This window comes from Parasteatoda tepidariorum, chromosome 7 (genome assembly GCF_982258835.1).
Source record: "Parasteatoda tepidariorum strain Cologne lab strain chromosome 7, Ptep-v5.0, whole genome shotgun sequence".
Lineage (NCBI taxonomy): Eukaryota > Metazoa > Arthropoda > Arachnida > Araneae > Theridiidae > Parasteatoda > Parasteatoda tepidariorum.
The window spans coordinates 7,828,692-7,850,359 of record NC_141761.1 but is presented as its reverse complement, the minus strand read 5'-3'; the positions used below and the strand labels follow the sequence as shown (position 1 = coordinate 7,850,359).

Sequence of the window (21,668 nt, the reverse complement as noted above, 5' to 3'; positions counted from 1 at the left end):
AATAAAAACACAACTGTAAAACCAGAAATCAATTTCGAAAAAAAAAATCTAATCCCCTCTTGTGAAAAAAAAAAAAAAACTTGAAACGTTACTGTTTATGAAATACTGAAGTGCGAAATTAGTCTTAGGGGCTAGCGAGTAACAGTAAACAGGAGATTAAAGAAACTCTTCTGAAATTAATAAAAAAAGACAACTGTAAAACCAGAAATCAATTTCGAAATAGAAATCATCGACTCCCCTCTTGTAAAGGAAAAACAAAAAACCAAAAAAACACACTTTTTCTTCTAAATATACCTGTATTTTCTATTATACATTCTTTCGAATTCAAATGCAAAACTATTTTTAAAATGAAACACAAAACGATCAAAGACGGGAAAGCCGGATGTGATTTCCAAATTTTCTAATTCAAATGTTCTACGAAAAAAAAAATACAATTCTTTAAAAATTAACAATGTAATGTAATAAAAAGAAAAGCTGTGGAAACTTTATGATTAAAATAACCCTCATCTTCGTGTGTTTACAGCTAACAATGAAACAGGTTTCTGGTCATCCTGCGCATGCGCTTGTTTGGTAGTATCGTTTTACCTCTAAGTTTTCTTCCATTATTAGTCTGTTCGTTTACAGTACGGGAGTTGCGTGAAATGTAGAAGTTTTCTGTTGTTTTTAACCGATTTCTTTCGTGCTTCACAATCATGAAACTGTTCAAATACAAACGCCGCTTTCGCGAATCAGTTTCTCCGCTGTTCTATGACAAACCTATTTAAATATCAAACGATAAAAATTTTGGTATTTTTATCGTCTGGCTAGGAATTATTTAGTCTTCGGAACCAAATTTCTTCAAGTTTAATGAGAAAAGTGTTATCGAATGTTTTAAGTTATTGAGTTTGAAAGCTTATTGAATTTTTCAATTTATTCAGTAAATTAGAACAGTGTTTATTGAGTAAAGTGAAATTGAATTCTATATTTTATTGAGTAAAGTGAAACCGATTTCTGTAGTATTGAAACAACCAATATAGTGTGAGAGATTTTATCGTCCTCTAACGTTTAAAAGAACAGTTAGATTTGGTGATGTTATATAGAGTGAATCAGCACACTTTAAAAATAAATTTTTATATCAAGCTTTGGATTATTTTTATGGCTTCTTTTTTTAATGTGTTGTAAAACCTCAGCAAACGAACTACTTCATCGCTATGCCCCCTTGTCAGAAAACGATTCCGAATAAAGTGGAGTCGAGCAAGGTGCTGCTGAGCAGGGGACTCGCCCTTGTTCTAAAAAGAGTTCCGCCAAGTTCTAAGAAATTGAATCGTAAGCAGCGGAACAGAAAGAAAGAGCAACCGTGTAAAGAGTGTGAAGAAATCGCCGAGTGTGATTTTGGTCCTGAAGTGTTTTTAGATTGGATTCGAGAGAACGAAGAATGTTATTGGAACCCATGCTTAGTTCAGAGCGTTAAAAGTTTGGAATACAAAGGTTTTGTTCGACCGGCTACTTTGCTGGTGGGAGGAACGGATTACTCATTGGAGGTTGTTCGATCCGCCTGGAGCAGACGGATGCTTCGGCCACCCCATGGATACGACATACTCATGTTAGGTAAGTGATAAACACGATTGCACTATTTGCTGATTCTGAATATTATTGTAAAAATACAAAATTGGAGCGTAATCGGTCAAATAGTTTTTGAGTAAACAAGTTTTAAGAAAAATGTGTATACTTGAAATTTGATTTCTCGTTTGCTATTTGATCGACTTCGTTCAAATTTTATATTTTTTAAAGTTAAGTAAAAAATTACTTATAGTACAATTCACAATGTTTTCGATTATTATTAAATAAAATAATAAGTATATATGAAAAATTATATTTAGCATGGAATTATATTTGAACATACGAATTTATTGCTTATCCAGTGAAAGTGCGGTTTTGTGTCTGATTTCGTAACTTAAATTATCGTTTACGCTAATTAATTAGCAGGTTTCAGGTGTTAGACCAGGCCCTTGAACCATTAAGATTGTGACCTGGTGCATGAAAATCTATTAATTTGGTCAAAATTTATTGCCATGTTCCGTTTTATATTCTACCCATTGTGCAGTCTAATTTTAGTCTTTTTTTTTATTAAGATATGTAGTTTTTTTCAATCGTCGTAATGAATGCTAGCAAGTTATTTAAGAAAAAAAAAATTGTCTTTTATATTGAAAATTTTTAAGTCATTAAATTTCAAATACTGTTTATATTTTTGAAGGAAAAAAAAAGAATATTTTGTGTAAAAAAAAAGTAACTTCTGGTTGTATTTGTACATTAAATGGATTTTTAAAAAAAATTAGGATCTTATGTGTTCCCAGCTCTTTTTCTGCTAGACCACCTAATTTTTTACAAAGACAAATATGGAAATACTAAGCATAATGAATAATGTTAAGAAAATAATGTAAAATAAATAGTACAAAAATAATAATGTACACAATTTTCGTAAAAAAGATTTGTAAATATTTTTTAAGTTGAATTTTTTTTTTTTTAAATAAATAGATAAATTATAGCTTTAAAAATAGAAAATGCAATGGTATCTATTTCAGTGACAAAAAGTATTTTTTGGATTTTTTAAGTTATTTTATTTTTCAAAAATTCTTCTTCTTATTATTATTATTGAATTTCAGTAAATAAAAAAAATTTTTCAACACTAAGAAGTTATAATTTGTCCTAACCCTAGACAGCTTTGAGATTTAATCGACTTAAAAAGTTGCTTCTTTTTATATTATTTTGATTACCTGAGTATTTTTAGTTTCCCTTTATTTTTAATAAACAAATTAATTGTAATAACTAAAGGGAATTTTTTTAATTAAGATACATATAATTGACAATATTTAATGTTTTAAAAAGTTAGAGATAATAGAATGGTATAGTAACATCCCGACTAATTAGTTTCTAACCTGTTTCTCACGTGTGCATTTTTTTTTTACTTCGAAAATATTATTCATATTCTTTTTATAAATATTGACAATTCTCAATCATAGAATATTGACAATTGAAATCATAGAATTTTTAACTCAAATTGATATTTCTCTTTTTAAAATAAAAATAAAGTTATTAATTATTAGCAAAAAAACTGAATTCATTTTTCCTAAAGTGAAACTTAAAATGCACGACATTTTGAAATTAAATAACTTTTCGACCGATTTTGTTAAAAATATCTTTTGTGTTCCTTTCATTTAAAATTACAGTCTTTAAAATGTATTAAGCTTAAACGCATATGTATCTAACAGTTCAAAATATACGACTATTATTAAAGAAAATAATAAAAATTACTGGAGTAATTTCATTAAAAATAATATTTTGCTACGAATTTTCGTTGTCTATACAAATTTAATATTTGTGTGCAAAAAAGTTTTAGATTCGTTTAAAAAGTTTTTTTTAAGCAGGTTTACATATTATATCGCGAAATTCAAATTTCCAGCTTTCCCCTAATTGGATACTGATCATGGATTATAGTTCCCTTGCCATCAGACTACCCGTCGGAGGTTTTCGTGGTTTTCCTCTCCATGTAACTCAAATGCGGGTTAGTTCCATCAAAAAAGTCCTCCACGAAGGCAAATTTCTCCCACTACTTGATTCGGGAGTTCCCTTGTCTTCTGGATTGTGTTCAAAATTACAAGCCTACGGAGTTGAACATAAGTAGTCTTATACCCAAAAATTAGGTCGGCTGTTCAACGACGGTTATAAAATTATACAATAAAATAATTTGGTCCTTTCACTCTGAGAGGAAGATCACAGACGATATCCACACACGTGATCTATGACGTCAGTGCCAGCTGATCGTTAATAAGCATAATGGCGTGTTAAAGTTGAGCTAAGTTTCTTCACTTAAGTAAGAATATTAATTAATGTGAAGTTAATTGAATACAACGCCGTATTGCGCTTCGAATTCGTTGAAATATAATTCTTTCTCAGATACATTATTTGTTGAGGTATTTTATTGTATCCGTGAGAAATTTTTGTTTTGTGTACCTGGCAACTTCGATGCAGAATTGGTTTGTTTATGTTCTATGTGGCTTCGTGCCAGCCTTTGTCTTAAGTAAGAAATAAATAGTGAAAGAATTGAAATCCTTATGAGAGAATCTTCATCAAGGATTATAGAATGTATCACTTCACGAGAATTGATACTTGACGGGCTGGGCTTACTCCTATCAGAATGGAAAAAAACAGTTGCTAACGCAAGCAAATGCCATGTTTCAACAACCAATCAGGATCGATATGCATACACTACGTCACTTACAGGTATCCTATTTTCATAACAAAATGTTTAGGAGTATGCAGGCAAAAATATAAGAGAATTTAAAAACATGCATCATTTTACTTTATTTGATCTTTAAAATGGTCGAGTTTCCATGTTTATCGAGATCTAGTTTATTTTCCAACAGTACGAAACCACCCTTTTTGAAACAATTATTAATCTACTTAAAAATTGTTGCCTGACTCGCATTAAAATGACAAAGTGTGCACAGATTTTTTTTTTTTTAAATTTAAGAATAGGTACTAACCATTTCACCGACTAAAGTAAATTCAGCTAATTTATTTATCTATTTATTCATTATTTATTTATTTGTTTAACAAATAAAAAAATCAACAACAAAATAATGTAATAAATAAACAAACAGTTGAATTTATCGTTTTGTTTTATTATTGCACCGGGGAAATGAGTAAGCACCCAAAAATATGCTTATAATTTGCCTTTTATTAAAATAGCTCCTTGTTACACTTCGAAATTATTTAGTAATTATTAATCTATGTAAACAACTTAATTGATTATTGTTCCCATAAGCAAAAAGGAAAAAAAAAAGCAGTTGAACTCTCCGATTTTAGAAAAAACCACCCTTTCTTTTCATATTGTTTATTAATTGTTATTATATCATAATGATACTTAAACGTTATCGTTTTCAGATTTATTCCTTTAATTATAATTGGTTCTTCCAAAGCTCTCTAAGAGGTCCGCTGTTTTCTTTCAATAATTCTATCGAAGTGTGTTTATATCCTAATGTATTTTGTATGAGTACACCTTTCCTGTATTTTGGAGAGACTTCCAAAATGTAGCTGACCTCAATAATATTTATTGCTCAACATAAAATTGTTTTTAACATGATTGGATAAACATCTTAACTTTTATGTCAACATTAACTAAAGTTACCTAACCTCAATTCCTATTATCGTAAATATAAAATAGGAGATTCCACTTCCTGGTACAAAATATATAGAGGAGTCGGGTAACTTTTGAACGGTTGGTCGGATTTTCCGTCTCATTTGGTAATATCTCAAAGAAATATCTTGAAATGTGTATATCAGATAGCTGTAACATGTGTATTATGGCTAAAAAGCAAACTTTTTCTGGTGAAACATAACTTCCTCCCCCCCATCGAATTCAGATTTAATAACAGAAGTGAAGGGCGGCAGACTAAGTCATAAACTCTAATAGGTTAACCGCTATAACGGTTCAAAATTTTGTCACTCTAATGTTATTTTAATGTGACATTTTTCTCTTCGCGTCTTTTTAATGATTGGTGAAACTGCAATTATTCTTTCCAGGGGTCTGTTTAAAAGAAATTCGGACCCTTCACAAAATATCTTTTCATAAAAACGGACCATTCACAAAATAAATTATCTTTTAATCGGACCCTTCACATATTTGTTTTTAATCGAATAAACTCTTCCCGGGGGAAGAAAAAAAAAGAAGAAAGAAGTTATCCAAGTTTCTCTAAGTTTAAATTCCAAATGTAGTAGTATTGTAAGAAATTATTTCTTCTTTTACAAACATCGTGTGCGCATTTTTATTGATATTAAATGACATTTCTTTTTTTTTTTTTTAAATAAATGATTGATCAATTTATATTTTATTCATAAAATTAAATTATATTCATAAAATTAATTAATAGAATATTATGTAAATAAAAATTAATTTGTGGCAATTTTTTAAATAAAATATTATAAATTTCAGAATTGTTTAAGTTTACTCAATGCGTAACACATTAAAAGTGATACAGTACTAAGTTGTGCTAAAATACGCCAATTGAAATTATTAAAAATGTGAGTCATTTTGTTCCATTATTCGTCAAAAATGAATATTCTGCATTGAGAAGTATAGGCTAAATACCAAATATTTGTATGTTGCATCTCTAATTTAGAAGCAGCGATTTGTTGAGCATAATCTTGTATCTATTTACAATTTAAAAAGCAATTTTTGCAATAACAGGACCCTATTTGCACAAATTCACAGAAGCAGGACCCTGGTTGAAAGAATGTGATTTAACGATTATTTTAAATTCGCAAATTATGAGTAGTTTTTTTTTCTTCACAATTTTACAAAAACAGGACCCTTCGCAAAATGTCTGGACAGACAAAAGCTTTCACAAAAAGTTGTTATCGCAAATTTAAATCTGTAATGCAATGGAGTATTCGGATGAATTAAATGATTTTTTTATAAATTAATTTGTGAATGGTAAGAAAATTGTAAGGTATAGAAATTTTCGATAAATTCCGAACTTTCAGATTTTTTTAAAACGAAATCTAGAAGATTTGATGATTAAAAAATTACCTAAAAGTAAATTATTGAATGGTATTGAATTGACAGCCTGATTTGTGATTAAATTGCAGTATTTAATAACGAGTTAACCTTTAAATGAAATAGTTAATCCTGTCCTAAATCACCTGCGAAATTATGAGGATTTTTAAAAAGTGTGTTGATAGAAAACTGGTATATTTGGCCGCAATGAATCATCAAAGTGATTCGAATCAGTTCACTTCGATGATTCGAATCATTAAATTGTCGATCGATACCTTCCAGCATTTACAAATGTTGTAGAATATGGCCGGGATACCTGGTTGTTAGGGCACTGGGTCCATGTCCAAGAGTTCGTGGGTTCGATCCCAGCCGGCCGAAGACTCCATGTATAGTAAATGGTGACTAATGCACGTTAAATCTGTCGAGTCGCAAAGTCCTCCATGTTTCCATAACGAATCAATATCTCTGGGGGTACTTCCAATCAATACTCTGGGGGTACTGGGTAGACTAGGAGTTTCCTTGTCTTCTGGATGGGTTCAAAATGACAATGCTGCGGAATTGTGTATTAGTAGTCGTAAACCCAAAATTGGGGCGGCTGTTCAACGACGGATACAAAATGCTATAGAATAAGACGTGATGGTTCAGGGGCGTTTACCTTCTAATAAGATGAACCGGATTCGAGTCCCAGCGCTTGCTGACCGATACGAATTCCGCATCCATGTACTGCAAATGCGGGTTAGTTCCATCAAAAGAGTTTTCCAAGAAGGCGAAATTCTCCCAATCCAGGAGTTCCCTTGTATTCTGGGTTGGGTTCAAAATTACAAGGATACGGAGTTGAACATTAGCAGTCGTAAACAGCGAATATCGTTATTTAAAATTTTGACCATTTTTAGACTGTTCAAATTTTAACTGGAGATCATGTCTTGGATGTTACGACAATACAATTGTTTTCTGAGCAGCGTAAAAGAATTTTTCTATCTATTTCAATGCCTAACAGACGTAAATTCTTTCAAATAAAGTAAGCGACTCCTTTCCTACAAACAATCATGACTCAAGTTGAAAATAGTGACTGATGGTGTTCGATGGTTTACTAAATGGTTTTTTTTTATCGGGAACTCGAAATTCATTAATCATACTTTTCGACTTAAAGAAACTTACAGACATGAAACAAAATAAAATTTTTTTGAAACTATTTACTTCTAAAATGTTTCAAATTGGAAAAAAAATATTTTTATTTTTGTCTGACCTAAATTGGAAGTCAATTCTTAAACGATAAAATATAAATCTGAGACTTCAAAACAGTTGTTAAAGGCAGTGAACGGGAGCGGTCACTCTCCGTTGATGGGTCTTCACAAAATAATTTATCTTTTAATCGGACCCTTCACAAATTTATCTTCATTATTGTTTTGTTAATAGAATAAACCCTTCCCGGGGGTTCGAGACAAACTAAATTTCCCTAAGTTTAAATTCCAAATGTAGTATTCTCAGAAAATATTTCTACTTTTACAAACATCGTGTGCGCATTCTTATTAACATTAAATCATATTTTTTTCGTAAATAAATAATTGATCAATTTATATGTATTCATAAAATTAATTAATAGAATATTATGTAAATAAAAAGTAATTTATGGCAATTTTTTAAAAATAAAATGTTATAAATTTAAGAATTGTTTAAATTTACTTAATGCGTAACACATTAAAAGTGATACATTAGTAACTTGCGTAATTTAAAATATGTTAATTGAAATGATTTAAAATGTGAGTGATTTTGTTTCCATTATTCGTCCGAAATGAATATTCTGTGTTGAGCTAAATACTAAATATTTGTATGTTGCATTTCTAATTTAATAGCAGCAATTGTTGAGCAGAATCTTGTATCTATTTACAATTTAAAAACCTATTGAAAAGATATTTAGCAATTTTTTCAATAACAGGACACTATTTGCACAAATTCTCAAAAGCAGGACCCTGGTTGAACGAATGTGACTTAACGCTTATTTTATATTCGCAAATTATGAACAGTTTTTTCGCAATTTTACAAAAACAGGACCTTTCACAAAATGTCTGGACAGCAGACCCCTAATAAAAATGTTCCCATATTGAACTATGTGTAAAAACAAATTTAATAATTATGAATCATAACGCTATTTTAAATAAATAAGCAATTATGTTTTATGTTTGCATTTAATTTTACTTTATGAAAATTAATTAAGCTAGCTTTAAAAGAAGGCTTGTTTATTTGAGATGCTCGTTTTTAAAAAATAAAAAAAAAGTAAAAAAATTCCGCGAATCTCAAAAGTGGTCATAAATAGAGGTGGTCTTTCTTGGAGGTTTCCCTGTAATACGAATAATAATGAAAGGTCTAAGTATCAGTGAACGTCCTCCTTCCAATGAGGTGAACAGGGTTCGAATCCCAGCGATAGTGGGTCGGTACTGATGTAAAATATCTTTAGAGCTCTATACTGTCATGCTAACCGTCGAAGGTTTTCGTGGTTTTCCTCTCCATAATACGCAAATGCGGGTTACTTCCCTCATAAAGTCTTCTCAATACTTGATCCAGGAGTTGCCTTGTTTTCGGGATAGGGTTCAAAATGACAAGGCTAACAGAGTTGAACATTAGTAGTCACCCCCCAAAAAATTGGGTCGGCTGTTCAACGACGGTTATAAAATAAAGTAAAATTAAAAAAAGGGTTCTAAGTAAGCTTGTGACGTCATAAGGCTTCCCCCCCCCAAAAAAAAGAAAAATGTACCCCAGGAAACCTTACTATTTTATTAACCTTAATTCTATAGAACTAATCAATGCAAAAACTGGGTTAAGAGTCACTTCTTCGTTTTCAACTTAAATATGTAGTACAATAAATCACCATCACCAAAAGGCGAAAGAAAAAAAAATTACGCAGACAACCACCCTTGAACTGTTCAACATTTTTCTGACCAGTTTCTTTTCTTTTTTTCCCCCTCGTTATTCCTTAAAACATTTTGAATGGAATGTCTTGGCGTGGGTTTTTTTGATTTAAAGGGCCTCGACAAGATGGATTGGCGCTAAAGAATGAATGATTCGTGCCAAATTTGTTAATTCAGTAGTGTGATGAGAAAGAAGCATAGATAATGATAATGGCTTTTCCAGAAGAGAGGTCTAGGTGATCTGGTTGTTCCCATAAAACACCTTGACACCCACGCCAATGTCTCTCTCTCTCTCTTTTTTTTATAGCATCTTCACTGGTTTCTTATTATCGTAGTTGAGAAAAGAGTTCAACAACAGAAGGTACATAATCATATATTGACCTAGCGTATCATTATTTTCCTGAAAACAATCAACATAGTTATTTAGGATATTCGCGTACAGACACAATTTACACTTGATTACATTTTCAAACATAGGGGAAGGGAAAGAAATAAGGTACATTAAAGGCGGACATCGTGTCACTAGGGTCAACAGAAATCAAAGGCCTTTTTTTTTTTAACTTTAAATATAAAAGGAGTTCCAAAAATAACATTTGCATCTTTAACAAAGATGACTCTTTAAAAAAGACTTCTTTGGACTTTGTATCAAACATCTGTATTTATAAAAGCCCTCATTCACTATTTCTCCCACTTCTCATGAAGATAAAATTTAGTCAATGAGAGATAAATAGAATTAAGAGATAAATAGAAAAATTATTTTATTCGATAACCGTCGTTGAACAGCCGACCCAATTTTCTGGTTTACGACTACAAATACAGGGGTCTGTCTAGAAAACCGGACCCTTCACAAAATATCTTTTCATAAAAACGGATCCTTCACAAAATATTTTAACCAAAAAACGGACCCTTCACAAAATAATTTATCTTTTAATCGGGCCCTTCACAAATTTGTTTATCTTCATTATTGTTTTGCTAATCGAATAAACCCTTCCCAGGAAGGGGGGGTGGGGAGAAGAAAGACAAATGTAAACGAACTAAGTTTTGTCTTCGGCAGACGCTTCTGCGAAATGAATATTCGAATATTCTGCGTACGAAATGAATATTCTGCGTTCAGCAGCATAGGCTAAATACCAAATATTTGTATGTTGCATCTCTAAGTTGGTAGCAGCAATTGCTGTTTATTTTTGAAAATTTAAATATTTTTAATTATAATTTTACAGTGTTGAGCATAATCTTGTATGTCTTTACAATTTAAAAACTACTTGAAAAAGTTGTTTGCAATAACAGGACCCTATTTGCACAAATTCACAAAAGCAGGACCCTGGCTGAACGAATGTGACTTAACGTTTATTTTATATTCACAAATTACGAGTCATTTTTTCACAATTTTACAAAAGCGGACCTTTCACAAAATATCTGTACAGACTCCTGAAATGTTCAACTCCATAGCTTTGTAAATTTGAAACCAATCTAAAATACAAGGGAACTCCTGCATCAAGTATTGGGAGAAATTTGCCTACGTGGAGGACTTTTTGATGGAATTAATTCGCATTTGCGGTGCATGGAGAGGGAAACCATGAAAACATCTCACGACTTGCCTGACGGCAAGGGGACTCTAACTCATGATCCGTCTACTGAGGCTATTTTACGTCCGAAGTGTGGTCGGGGCAAACCGGATGCGGAATCGTATCGACCAGTCATCGCTGGGATTCGAACCTAATTCACCTCATTGGTAGGCTATCGCTCTATCCCCTCAGCCATCATGGCTCAAATAAGAAAATTAAAAAAGTTTCATTTTTAAAATTGAGAGGTTTACCTCAAATGAAATTCGCTTGAAAAATTGAAGTCTTAAAGTTATATTGTATTGCTTAACGTGCGAATCAAAGAATTTTTAGTTCAGTATTTTGGTGCAATCGTGTCAGTAGGGTAAAAAAAAATGGAAGAGTTTTCTTCTCTTTATGACGTCGAAAAAAGAACTTATTAAAGTAAGAAATAAGCAAACCTTACTCACGAAATGCTTCGAATTAACCATCGAGTAATCATTCGCTGTATTTTAAGTTTGTGAGTAAAAAGTGTAAGCTTTATTTTGTGTATTTTGCTTATTAGAGATGTTCGGATATTCCATAAGGTTAGACAAATCTTTTTTTTATTTTGATTAGATATCATTTTAGAGATTAGATATCATTTTAGAGATTAGATATCATATTTTTAGATATTGTTTGATATCAAATTTTTATTAGATATCATATTTTTAGATATTGTTTGATATCAAATTTTTATTAGATATCATATTTTTATTAGATATCATGAATTATTCTCGAGTTAGCGAATAATATTCTCGGTCCCTATGAACTCGTTAAATCGAGGTCCGACTGTATAATAAAACTAATTTCCCTTCAGAGACAATTTGTTATATTTTATTAAGGTAAAAACCACCTAAGCTTTACTAATGAAAAGCTCGAAACGAAATTCTTGATTTTAAAATATAATACTCAATGTTTTCTAAGAAATTTGCAGTATCACACTAAGGTAACAGGGTGCGTAGCGTTTTTAAAAAGCGCTTTAAGGTGCTTATTTTCGATTTTAATGATTTAAAAGCCCTTAAAGGTGCTTTTTTCCTTGGGTGTTTTTGAAAAGTGCTTAATTTTCCCCTTTCCGAAACGTGATATTTTTCTTTATCATGTTGATTTTCGCCACAAGTTAGGCAAAAAGTCATTGTCCTATTCAACGTTTTCACAATTAATTCAACCCCAATCTATTTCGGCGTACTGTCGGTCTGTAGTGTATGAAAGCACGATTTATTTTACATATTTGATGAAATACTTGCGGGTCCGCACTTGCGTGTACTACGCTGGATCCGGTGGTAAGGATTTTTGTCTCGCATGTGCAACTCTACTGCAGTTTGCTAAAGATTCTCAATTTCAGACATCAGTTTCCGCCCTCAGTAATAGAATCTCGAATTTTTGCTTATTACTGTGGACCCACTAAACATTGTCAATTTTCTTCTTCTCTCTATTAGCGATAGATGTTAATTTCATCGTTGGTGATGCACCATCGTCGTCGTCACTGACAAGCAAATAAAATCGTATAAAACCATCAATTGTCAAAAACTTTGCCAACCCTGTCCAATTAGGATATTCTTTCAAAGTTCTTAAAGATATTTTTTGAGTGCTTGAAAAGGGTTTAAAAGGTGCTTGTTTTTTGTTGAAAAATTTGTCTACGCGGTTTAAGAAATGTTTCTGAATCATGAATTTGAACACACCTCGTTCTATGATCAGAGGTCTGTCTAGGTTTTTGTGAAAGGTACCTATTTTGTGAAAATTTAGACATAATTTGTGAAAAATTAAAAATTATATTAAAAAATCAATACAAAAACATGGTTAAAATATAGATTTACCGTTTCTTAAGGGATACAAAAATAAAATTTTAAGAAAAAGTATTTTGTGAAACTACCGTTTTTCCTGAAGCTGAATTTGTGAAACTACCGTTTTACCTAAAATTGAATTTGTGAAGGTACCGCTAAACGGTAGTAAATTCAGCCTGGACAGACCCCTGATGATGGAATCAATGCAGTAATTAATACAATAGTGTTGATTGAACAAGAAGCTCTAATGAGCCAATTTGAAACAGTCCACCAAAGAAAGTTTTCAATTCCTCCCCCATCCCCTTTCAATTAAGTACCTGATAAGTACCTGATTCTTTACAAGTCTTCGACCGCTTATAAAGAGGATCTCGTAATAAATAACAACCATCTCGAAGAGAGAGAGGAAGATTTTTCTGGAACAATAGGGTGCAGCAGACGATTCATTTAGAGGGCGATGCTATTAGAACTATCAAAGAATGATCCAACAGAAGATAATGGAGGAGTCATTAGTTATAGTTCATTATTAACAAACGAGTTCTTATATCACGTTATTAGTAATAATAATAGATGACTTTATTTTTTTAATTTTATTTTCCATATTGTTTCTTTTTATTTAATTTTTTTATTCTGCTTTTTTGCTTTTTATTTTGTACACAGCTCAAAATGCGTGTTTTAAAAAGTGGACATAGCTCACGCAGCGTATTTAAGAAAATGGACACAGCTAAAAAAATATGTATTTAAGGAAATGGACATGGTTTGAGAAACGTACTTAAATTGCATATTTAAGAATATTGCTGAACTATAATATTATTAAATAAAATTTGTGAGCTTCTAATTTTACTCCATGCTTGGTGAACATTGAACTTAGTTAGCTTAGTTAATTTAAAATAGTTATATTGTTGAAAACTTTGAACCATATACAATATAAAACAAAAATTTCTGTAACATTTCTGCATGATGTTTTTTTTAAAAAAAACTATGTACGTGAAATGTTTACAAGTCTTTAACAAATTTTTTTTAAAAATTTTTATAGGAGGCTTCGATCAATGATGATGTAATAATAAAATTTCTCTTTAACAATATTTTTAGACAAAAAACAAGCATTTATAAAATAATTTTTTTTCTCTACATACTTATATGCAGATAAAAAGTTATTAAGCTTCTAATTTAACTCAGTGTTTCAGAAGTAGTTACATTGTATAGAGTTTTAAACCGTGTACCGTTAAAAATAAAAACTTTTTTAACAGTTCAGCATGTCGTTCTTAATTATATATGTTACATATATATATATATATATATATATATATATATATATATATATATATATATATATATATATATATATATATATATATATATATATATATATATATATGTGATACAAAAATTAAATACTTTTGTATTAATAAAAGAATTAAAACTCTTTCGTTTTCATAAAATGTCTTTGTTAAAGAATAAGCGTAGAGAGATTCTATTTTGGGAATTCAAGGCTGAAAACATACCATTGAAATATAAATAGATTTATATTTCAAAGGAAGAGTTATTTTTAGAATCGTTCCCTTTTTCACTTCCATATAGGGAAGCAGTAAATGATTTTCCTTAATGCGTAAGGTTACAAGGAATGTACGAAGTGTGCCTTTTTACCTCAAATCTGTGTTGGTATAAAACGTAAGAACGCTAGTTTTGCGTGTCCTTTTCATCATGTGATCCTGATAAGCTGTTCCGGAATGGTCCGGAGTCTTGTCCACTCCCCCTCCTTTACAGGAGTGGGGACGTGAACTGTTTTCAATACCAGCCTACATTTAAATAAACCTGTTTAGAACGTATGATGGCTTACGACTGCATAATTTCAAGATAAATACAACACTGAAAACAGGGTTGTAGCCCTGTTATTATATATATATATATATATATATATATATATATATATATATATATATATATATATATATATATATATATATATATATATATATATATATATATATATATGGCACATCCTAAAGATTAAGAATTAACTAGGAAACCATGTACGGAATTGTCAAAATGTCATCTTACGTTGTTAGGGGCACTTTCTGACTATGGGCATGTTGTCCATTTGCCCTTGAACTCGCACTTTTCGATCAGTTGTCGTTAAATTCGAACCCGGTTTACCACATTGGAAGGCGAACGCTCTATCCGCTGAGCCATCCCGGCCCCTTAATTTCACTACATTTTATATTTTATAGCCGTCGTTGAACAGCCGACTGTTCAACTCCATATCCTTGTAATTTCGATCCCAATTGAGAATACAAGGGGGCTCCTGGATCAGTACCCCCAGAGGTCGGAACTTTCGACACGATCTTAGATCAGCGGTTTCCAGTTTTTTTTCTTCGCCTATGGAACCCCTAAATAATTAACCTCTTTTCGGGGGAACCCCGACTTAATAAATAAGTTCATTAGCAGCTATGAATATACAGACCAAGGAAAGATTACTAATTATTAAAAACCACTGAAAGACAATCATAAATTTATTTACCAATAAAGGACTATTTTGTTTTCAAAATATTTAATTTTAGAAGTGAATTCCCCCCCCCTGTCCCCCCCCATTAATAATCTGACTACCGGAGTGCTTAGGTGTCAGGGAACAGGCCTTGCATCAGAAAGCTTCTGGGTTCGAATCCAGGGCAAGGCGTGGATCTTCTTTCATTCCCTGCACTATCTGTCCATACTGTGGGAGCAAAGTTGGCCCACCTAATAGGGTGCCTCTGAAAGACTAGCAAATAAATCTTCCCTGTAAATGCCTGAATTGACGAAATGTTAACACTGACGAGAATTGAAAAAAATAATCATTAATAATCTTAAATTAGGTTTTATGTTCGAATGTTGAATTGGCATTCCTGGAGAGAGGAATCTAGTCTTGATATGAATTGTTTTAGGTCCATAAACATCTGAAAATTAAATAAGTAGAATAAAGAAGAACTTTGAAAATAGTTATTAGGGAAACACATTTATTTACTCCTCACACATTCAGTTATTTCATCTTGATTTAAAGATCTCTATGATAGATACTATTTTTAATAAATATAAAATAATTTATATAATTATATAAATTATTTTCAATAATTTATATAATAGCCCCCTACACGCTGCCGCTCATCAACTCCGATGATTGCTACACAATAAGTATTGTTTCTTAGCAGGAAACAGTTTTTCGACTCAAGTTATAATTAAGGGCTTGGGTAGACTGGTTGGTAGGGCACTGGGCCCATGTCTAAGAGGTCGTGGGCTCGATCCCCGCCGATCGAGCACTCCCCGTGTAGTAAATGGTGACTGGTGCACGTTAAATCTGTCGAGTCTCAAAGTCCTTCATGTTCCCATAACAAATCATACCTCTGGGGGTACTGATCAAGGAGTTTCCTTGTCTTCTGGATTGGTTCAAAATGACAAGGCTACGGAGTTGAACATTAGTAGTCGCAAACCCAAAATTGGGTCGGCTGTTCAACGATGGTTATAAAATAAAATATAAAATAAAGTTATAATTAGTGAGCCGCGATGGCTCAAGGGATAGAGCGTTCGCCCTCCAATGAGTGAACCGGGTTCGAATACCAGCGATGGCTGGTCGTTACGAATTCCGCATCCGGCTTGCGCCAACCGCAGTGCTCACGTAAAAATATCCCCGGATCATGGGTTAGAGTCCCCTTGTTAGTCTAACCGTGGGAGGTTTTCGTGGTTTTCCTCTCCATATAACGCAAATGCGGGTTAGTTCCATCCAACGAAAGTCTTCCACGAAGACCAATTTCTCGCTCTACTTGATCCAAGAGTTACCTTGTCTTCTGGATTGGGTTCAAAATTACAAGGCTACGGAGTTGAATATTAGTAGTTGTAAACCCATCAAAAAGTGTGTGCTTTTCAACGACGGTTATAAATAAAATAAAATAAAATTATAATTATTCATACCTATATTTACCCATATATCATACATGTTACACACATATTCAAACATATGTACTAGAAGGAATTTTATTTGCTTTCGCTTGTACCTCCATTTCCCATGTCCAAATATTATTATCTATAAATATTTAAGTCTATTGGTGAACAGGTGTAGTCTTTCTGAGTAATCTTTTTTTAAAATAGCATTTATAACATTATATTGTTCAAACAAATTTGATATGTTCACCTCCGTATTTTAATACTTTCGCTTACCAAACGGGTGGATGTATTAAATTCTGTTTTTGCTTGATTCTCATTGTGCACGAAGCTGATCGTTAAATCACAATTCATTTAAGGGATATTTTTTAACTGTAATTTATAATAATATATTCATGCTATTGGCACAAAAAAAAATAGTAATTGTTAAATGATTTATAAGATTAGTCCACCTTTCTAGATAACTTTATCTTAAAATGCAGCGCAGAATTACGTTATAATAATAAAATACAAAAACAACAACAATTCTCTTAGTTTTGAACTCTTGAATTGCGTAATAATAGCAGTACAGGAATATAACTTTAAATTAGGGACACAAAAATGTTTAAAAAAAACAATACTTTTATGACTTTAATTAATTTTATGCTGATGACAACCAAAACAATACGAAAATGAATGAGGAAAAACTGTATCCTATCACGTGATTTTTCGGACATGAAAAATGCACGGACAACAATGGAAAACTGTGACACCATCATTAGATTTTTATTAGTAGTAAAATACATAACTAAAAAGAATTTTTTTTGTCTCAAAAATATCTGCTATTTTTTTCAAATTTCGTAACGACATCAAAAATTTTAATTAAATAATGATTTATTGATTGGCTCTAAATATAATTAAAGGTTTTAAAGCTTTAAAAAATGTTTAAAGTAGTCCCCTTTAACTTCTTTATTGGACAAAAAGTTTTTTTGTTTCCAAAATGGTCGACAAGTTTTATTTAATACATTTGAATATTTTATTATGGATTTTAATTTTACTGTACCTTAAAAGTTTTCACATATATTAATTGACAAACAATTTCATTTTAGAATAACTTTTTTGTTTGTTAAAAGGTTATTTCTGCGAAATTCGAAATAGTCGATTTTTTAATGTTATTAAATTAAGTGTTCAAACTGTTTATTTCTACTTATATGTAATTCTTTTACCGATTCATTTTAGGATCAGATATTTATTTTATTTTGCCAATTATTTTTTACCATTTTGTTTCATTACTAATTAGGAAAAAAACATTTTAATTCACTAAGAACTAAGTTTCAATGTTTATTTTTGAAAATTAATCTTTATTACTCGAATTTCCAAAACATGGTGAAAAAAAATATTTTGGAAGAAATTAAAGTGTACATTGCATTTCAGTATGGTTACGGCACTTTTTATTTACGTTGCATTGGAGCTGCACAATGAGCTATTGGTGACTGTCTGGGAAACATCCCGATGATGATCTGTAGAAACATACATGCGTCACATCCCGTTTTACAGAGAGGACGCATTAGCACACCATCCATCCCCAGATCGTAATTTTGACCTGAATACGAGCACGATCCATCTCCGTTCCAGTACCCCCAGAGTCATTGATTTGTGATGGGAATTGGAAGGACTGTGTAACCCCGACAGATGTAGCGTGCACCAGTCATCCTTTTGTTCATGGGGTGAATTCGGCCGGAGGGGATCGAACTCATGACCTCTCGGACATGAGCCAGATGTGCTAATAGCCCGGCCTTTCCGGACCTTAATATTTAACATTTTAAAACTTATCTTCTTCAATCGTGGCAAAACTAACCTTTAAGCATTACCAAGACCTGCTATATAATAAGTGCTATATAATAATATTTTTGCTTTATCCATAAATATTTTTGCTTCATCCATAAATATTTCTGCTTTATCCATAAATATTTTTGCTTTATCCATAAATATTTTTGCTTCATCCATAAATATTTTTGCTTTATCCATAAATATTTTTGCTTTATCCATAGATATTTTCGCTTTGTCCATAAATATTTTCTTTATCCACAAATATTTTCGCTTTATCCATAAATATTTTTGCTTCATCCATAAATATTTTTGCTTGATCCCTAAATATTTTTTGCTTTATCCCTAAATATTTCTTGCTCTATCCGTAAATATTTTTTGCTTTATCAATAGATATTTTCGCTTTATTCATAAATAATTTTTTATCCACAAATATTTTCGCTTTATCCATAAATATTTTTGCTTCATCCATAAATATTTTTGCTTGATCCCTAAATATTTTTTGCTTTATCCCTAAATATTTTTTGCTTTATTCATAAATATTTTTTGCTTTATCCGTAAATATTTTTTGCTTCAAAGCTAAATATTTTTTGCTTCATCCATAAATATTTTTGCTTGATCCCTAAATATTTTTTGCTTTATCCCTAAATATTTTTTGCTTTATTCATAAATATTTTTTGCTTTATCCGTAAATATTTTTTGCTTCAAAGCTAAATATTTTTTGCTTGATCCCTAAATATTTTTTTTGATGCATAAATATTTTTTGCTTTATCCGTAAATATTTTTGCTTGATCCATAAATATTTTTTGCTTTATCCATAAATATTTTTTGCTTTATCCATAAATATTTTTTGCTTTATCCATAAATATTTTTTGCTTTATCCATAAATATTTTTTGCTTTATCCATAAATATTTTTTGCTTTATCCATAAATATTTTTTGCTTTATCCATATATATCGGATAAAAGAAAATTGTGAAATGGGCAAATAAAAGAATCAGAAATTAGAAAAAGGGTTACAGCAAAAAAGTTAATTATTAAGCCAAAATGATTTGTCTTTTTTTTCTTTCTTTCCCCGGTGTACATCTTTATAATATAAATATAAAATGTTTTCATGTCTTCTTCCATTCTTATCTATCGAATTTGTATTATTTGTCTCCTTATCTAACTAGATTATAAAAATAATGCTCACTTTTTTATTGGGGTGGAACATATTAGTATTTACAATGCTTAAAAGTGAGGTTTACCACGAGTAAAGTAAGTAAGTAAAAGAATAAATGAGGCGTTACCATATTGCCCTTGGGTGAAAATGAAGTTAACCAGGACGCCTATTTTTTATTTGCGTTTTTTAAAAGCCCTTAAAGGGGCTTTTTTCATTGGGATTCTGTCAAAAGTGCTCAATTTCCTATCGTTCAAAATTAGACTTTTTTTTTCTTTGTTGTGTTGATTATCGTCATAATTTACGAGGAAAATAAAAACATGATTTTGACAACTTTCTTTGCAATATTTATCAGAAACTTAATCATGATGATATATAAACTTTATCATGATAATGATGATGCTTTCGGGAAATGCTTTTGCATTTTGTTGATTTTATGTATATAAATCAACTTCAAACAATAGGAGTCCCGCGGTGGATTGATCGTAAAGACACGGTTCCCACTAGAACACCGAAATCAAGCATCACTGGCTGCGGTCAGTAAGCGGGTGGGTGATCACTTTGATCAGTCTGCGTAGAGACCAAGAGTGCACGTTATAGGTCCTCGTTAGACTGTTCTACGTGAAGTTCACGACTTCTCGCGCAAGTCGTCGCGCTACTAAAGCAGGGGAGCCATCCCCTCTGCAGAGGATCAAAATTGCGATGGCATGTCTTCGGATCATCTTCAAGGATGTTTTCCAGACCGTCGCCAAAAGCCCATTGTACAGCTTTAGTGCAACGTAAATAAAGTACCTATCTAAACAATAGGAAGAAATAATTTTTATTACTACGCAAATCCCGATTACGATTTTTTTTAAAAAAGTAATAAAAAATATTTTTTTAGTGCCTAAAAGGTGCTTATTTTTTTTGGTGAAAAATCTGGCTGATGACCGAAATGCGTTTCAACGATAAAAGTCGTCTAACTGAGTCATGAATAATTTACAGAAGTAAATCTTCTTTTCATCTATTTACAGCAGCTGTCAGCGAACCGTTCTTATTTCATTTATTACAGTACAAGTAACAGAATTACACGAAGAAGTGCGAATCATCGTATGAGAGAATCAACTAATTAGCCAAACGATGAAAATCAAATCAGTGACTCAATGGTAAAGCGAATGAATGAATTAGTGGATCGATGAATCACTAAAACGGTAAATGAGAAAGTCAGTGTAGCAGCAAATCAACGAATCAGAAATCGTTCGAAAGGGTGATCCTCTGTTTAATTTTAAAATTTCTGATTTTATAATAGCTGTTCAATAATTTCCTGTCTGCTGATTCATCACTTTGTTGATTTACAGGTATGTTGATTCATCCATTAGTTTGATACACTGATTCTTCCACGTGTGTGAATTGCGGATATTGTATGAAAGTGCACTCAGTTTTATTTTATAAACGTCGTTGAACAGCCGAAGAGATTTTGGGTTTACGAATACTAATGTTCAACTTAGTAGCCTTGTCATTTTGAACCCAATCCAGAAGACAACTCCTGGATCAAATTCGCCTACGTGATCGAACTATCCCGCATTTGCGTTACATGGAGAGGAAGACCACGGAAACCTCCAGCAGTTAGCCTAACGGCAAGGGAACTCATGATGCGTCTACCACCGAGGATATTTTACGTCAGCACTGTGGTCGGTGCGAGCAGGAGGCGAAATTTATGTCGACCAGCCATCGCTGGGATTAGAACCCTGGTTACCTCATTGGAAGGTGAACGGTCTATCTCCTGAGCCACCACGGTGGTGAGCCGTGGTGGCTCAGGAGCCACCAAGACAATGAGCCACCAAGTGCGCTCATTGTAGAGAATGGAAATCTGGTTGCGTTGCTTTTTGTTGAGGGTACGAACTTGCGAAACGTGGCTGACAGTACGCAGGTGATAATGCTTGCACTTTTTGCGTACGGACAGTACTGTCTTTACGTATGGGCACACCCGATCAGTACCTGGAGGCCTCAAA

At 31.9% G+C, this 21,668-nt stretch overlaps 1 protein-coding gene across 2 annotated transcripts in view; it reads left to right on the top strand.

Annotated features, from left to right (window-relative positions):
• Positions 1 to 600: 600 nt before the first annotated feature.
• The window catches only part of LOC122269156 (uncharacterized), a 169,676-nt gene continuing 148,608 nt past the window's right edge, over positions 601 to 21,668 (top strand). For both annotated transcript variants that reach the window (XR_015435231.1, XM_071182933.2), the window contains exon 1: positions 601 to 1,587. Coding sequence is in view for 1 of the 2 variants with exons in the window: in XM_071182933.2 (XP_071039034.2) it covers positions 1,191 to 1,587 (397 nt within the window). In the remaining variant the exon portion in view is untranslated. The remainder of the gene's footprint in view (positions 1,588 to 21,668) is intronic.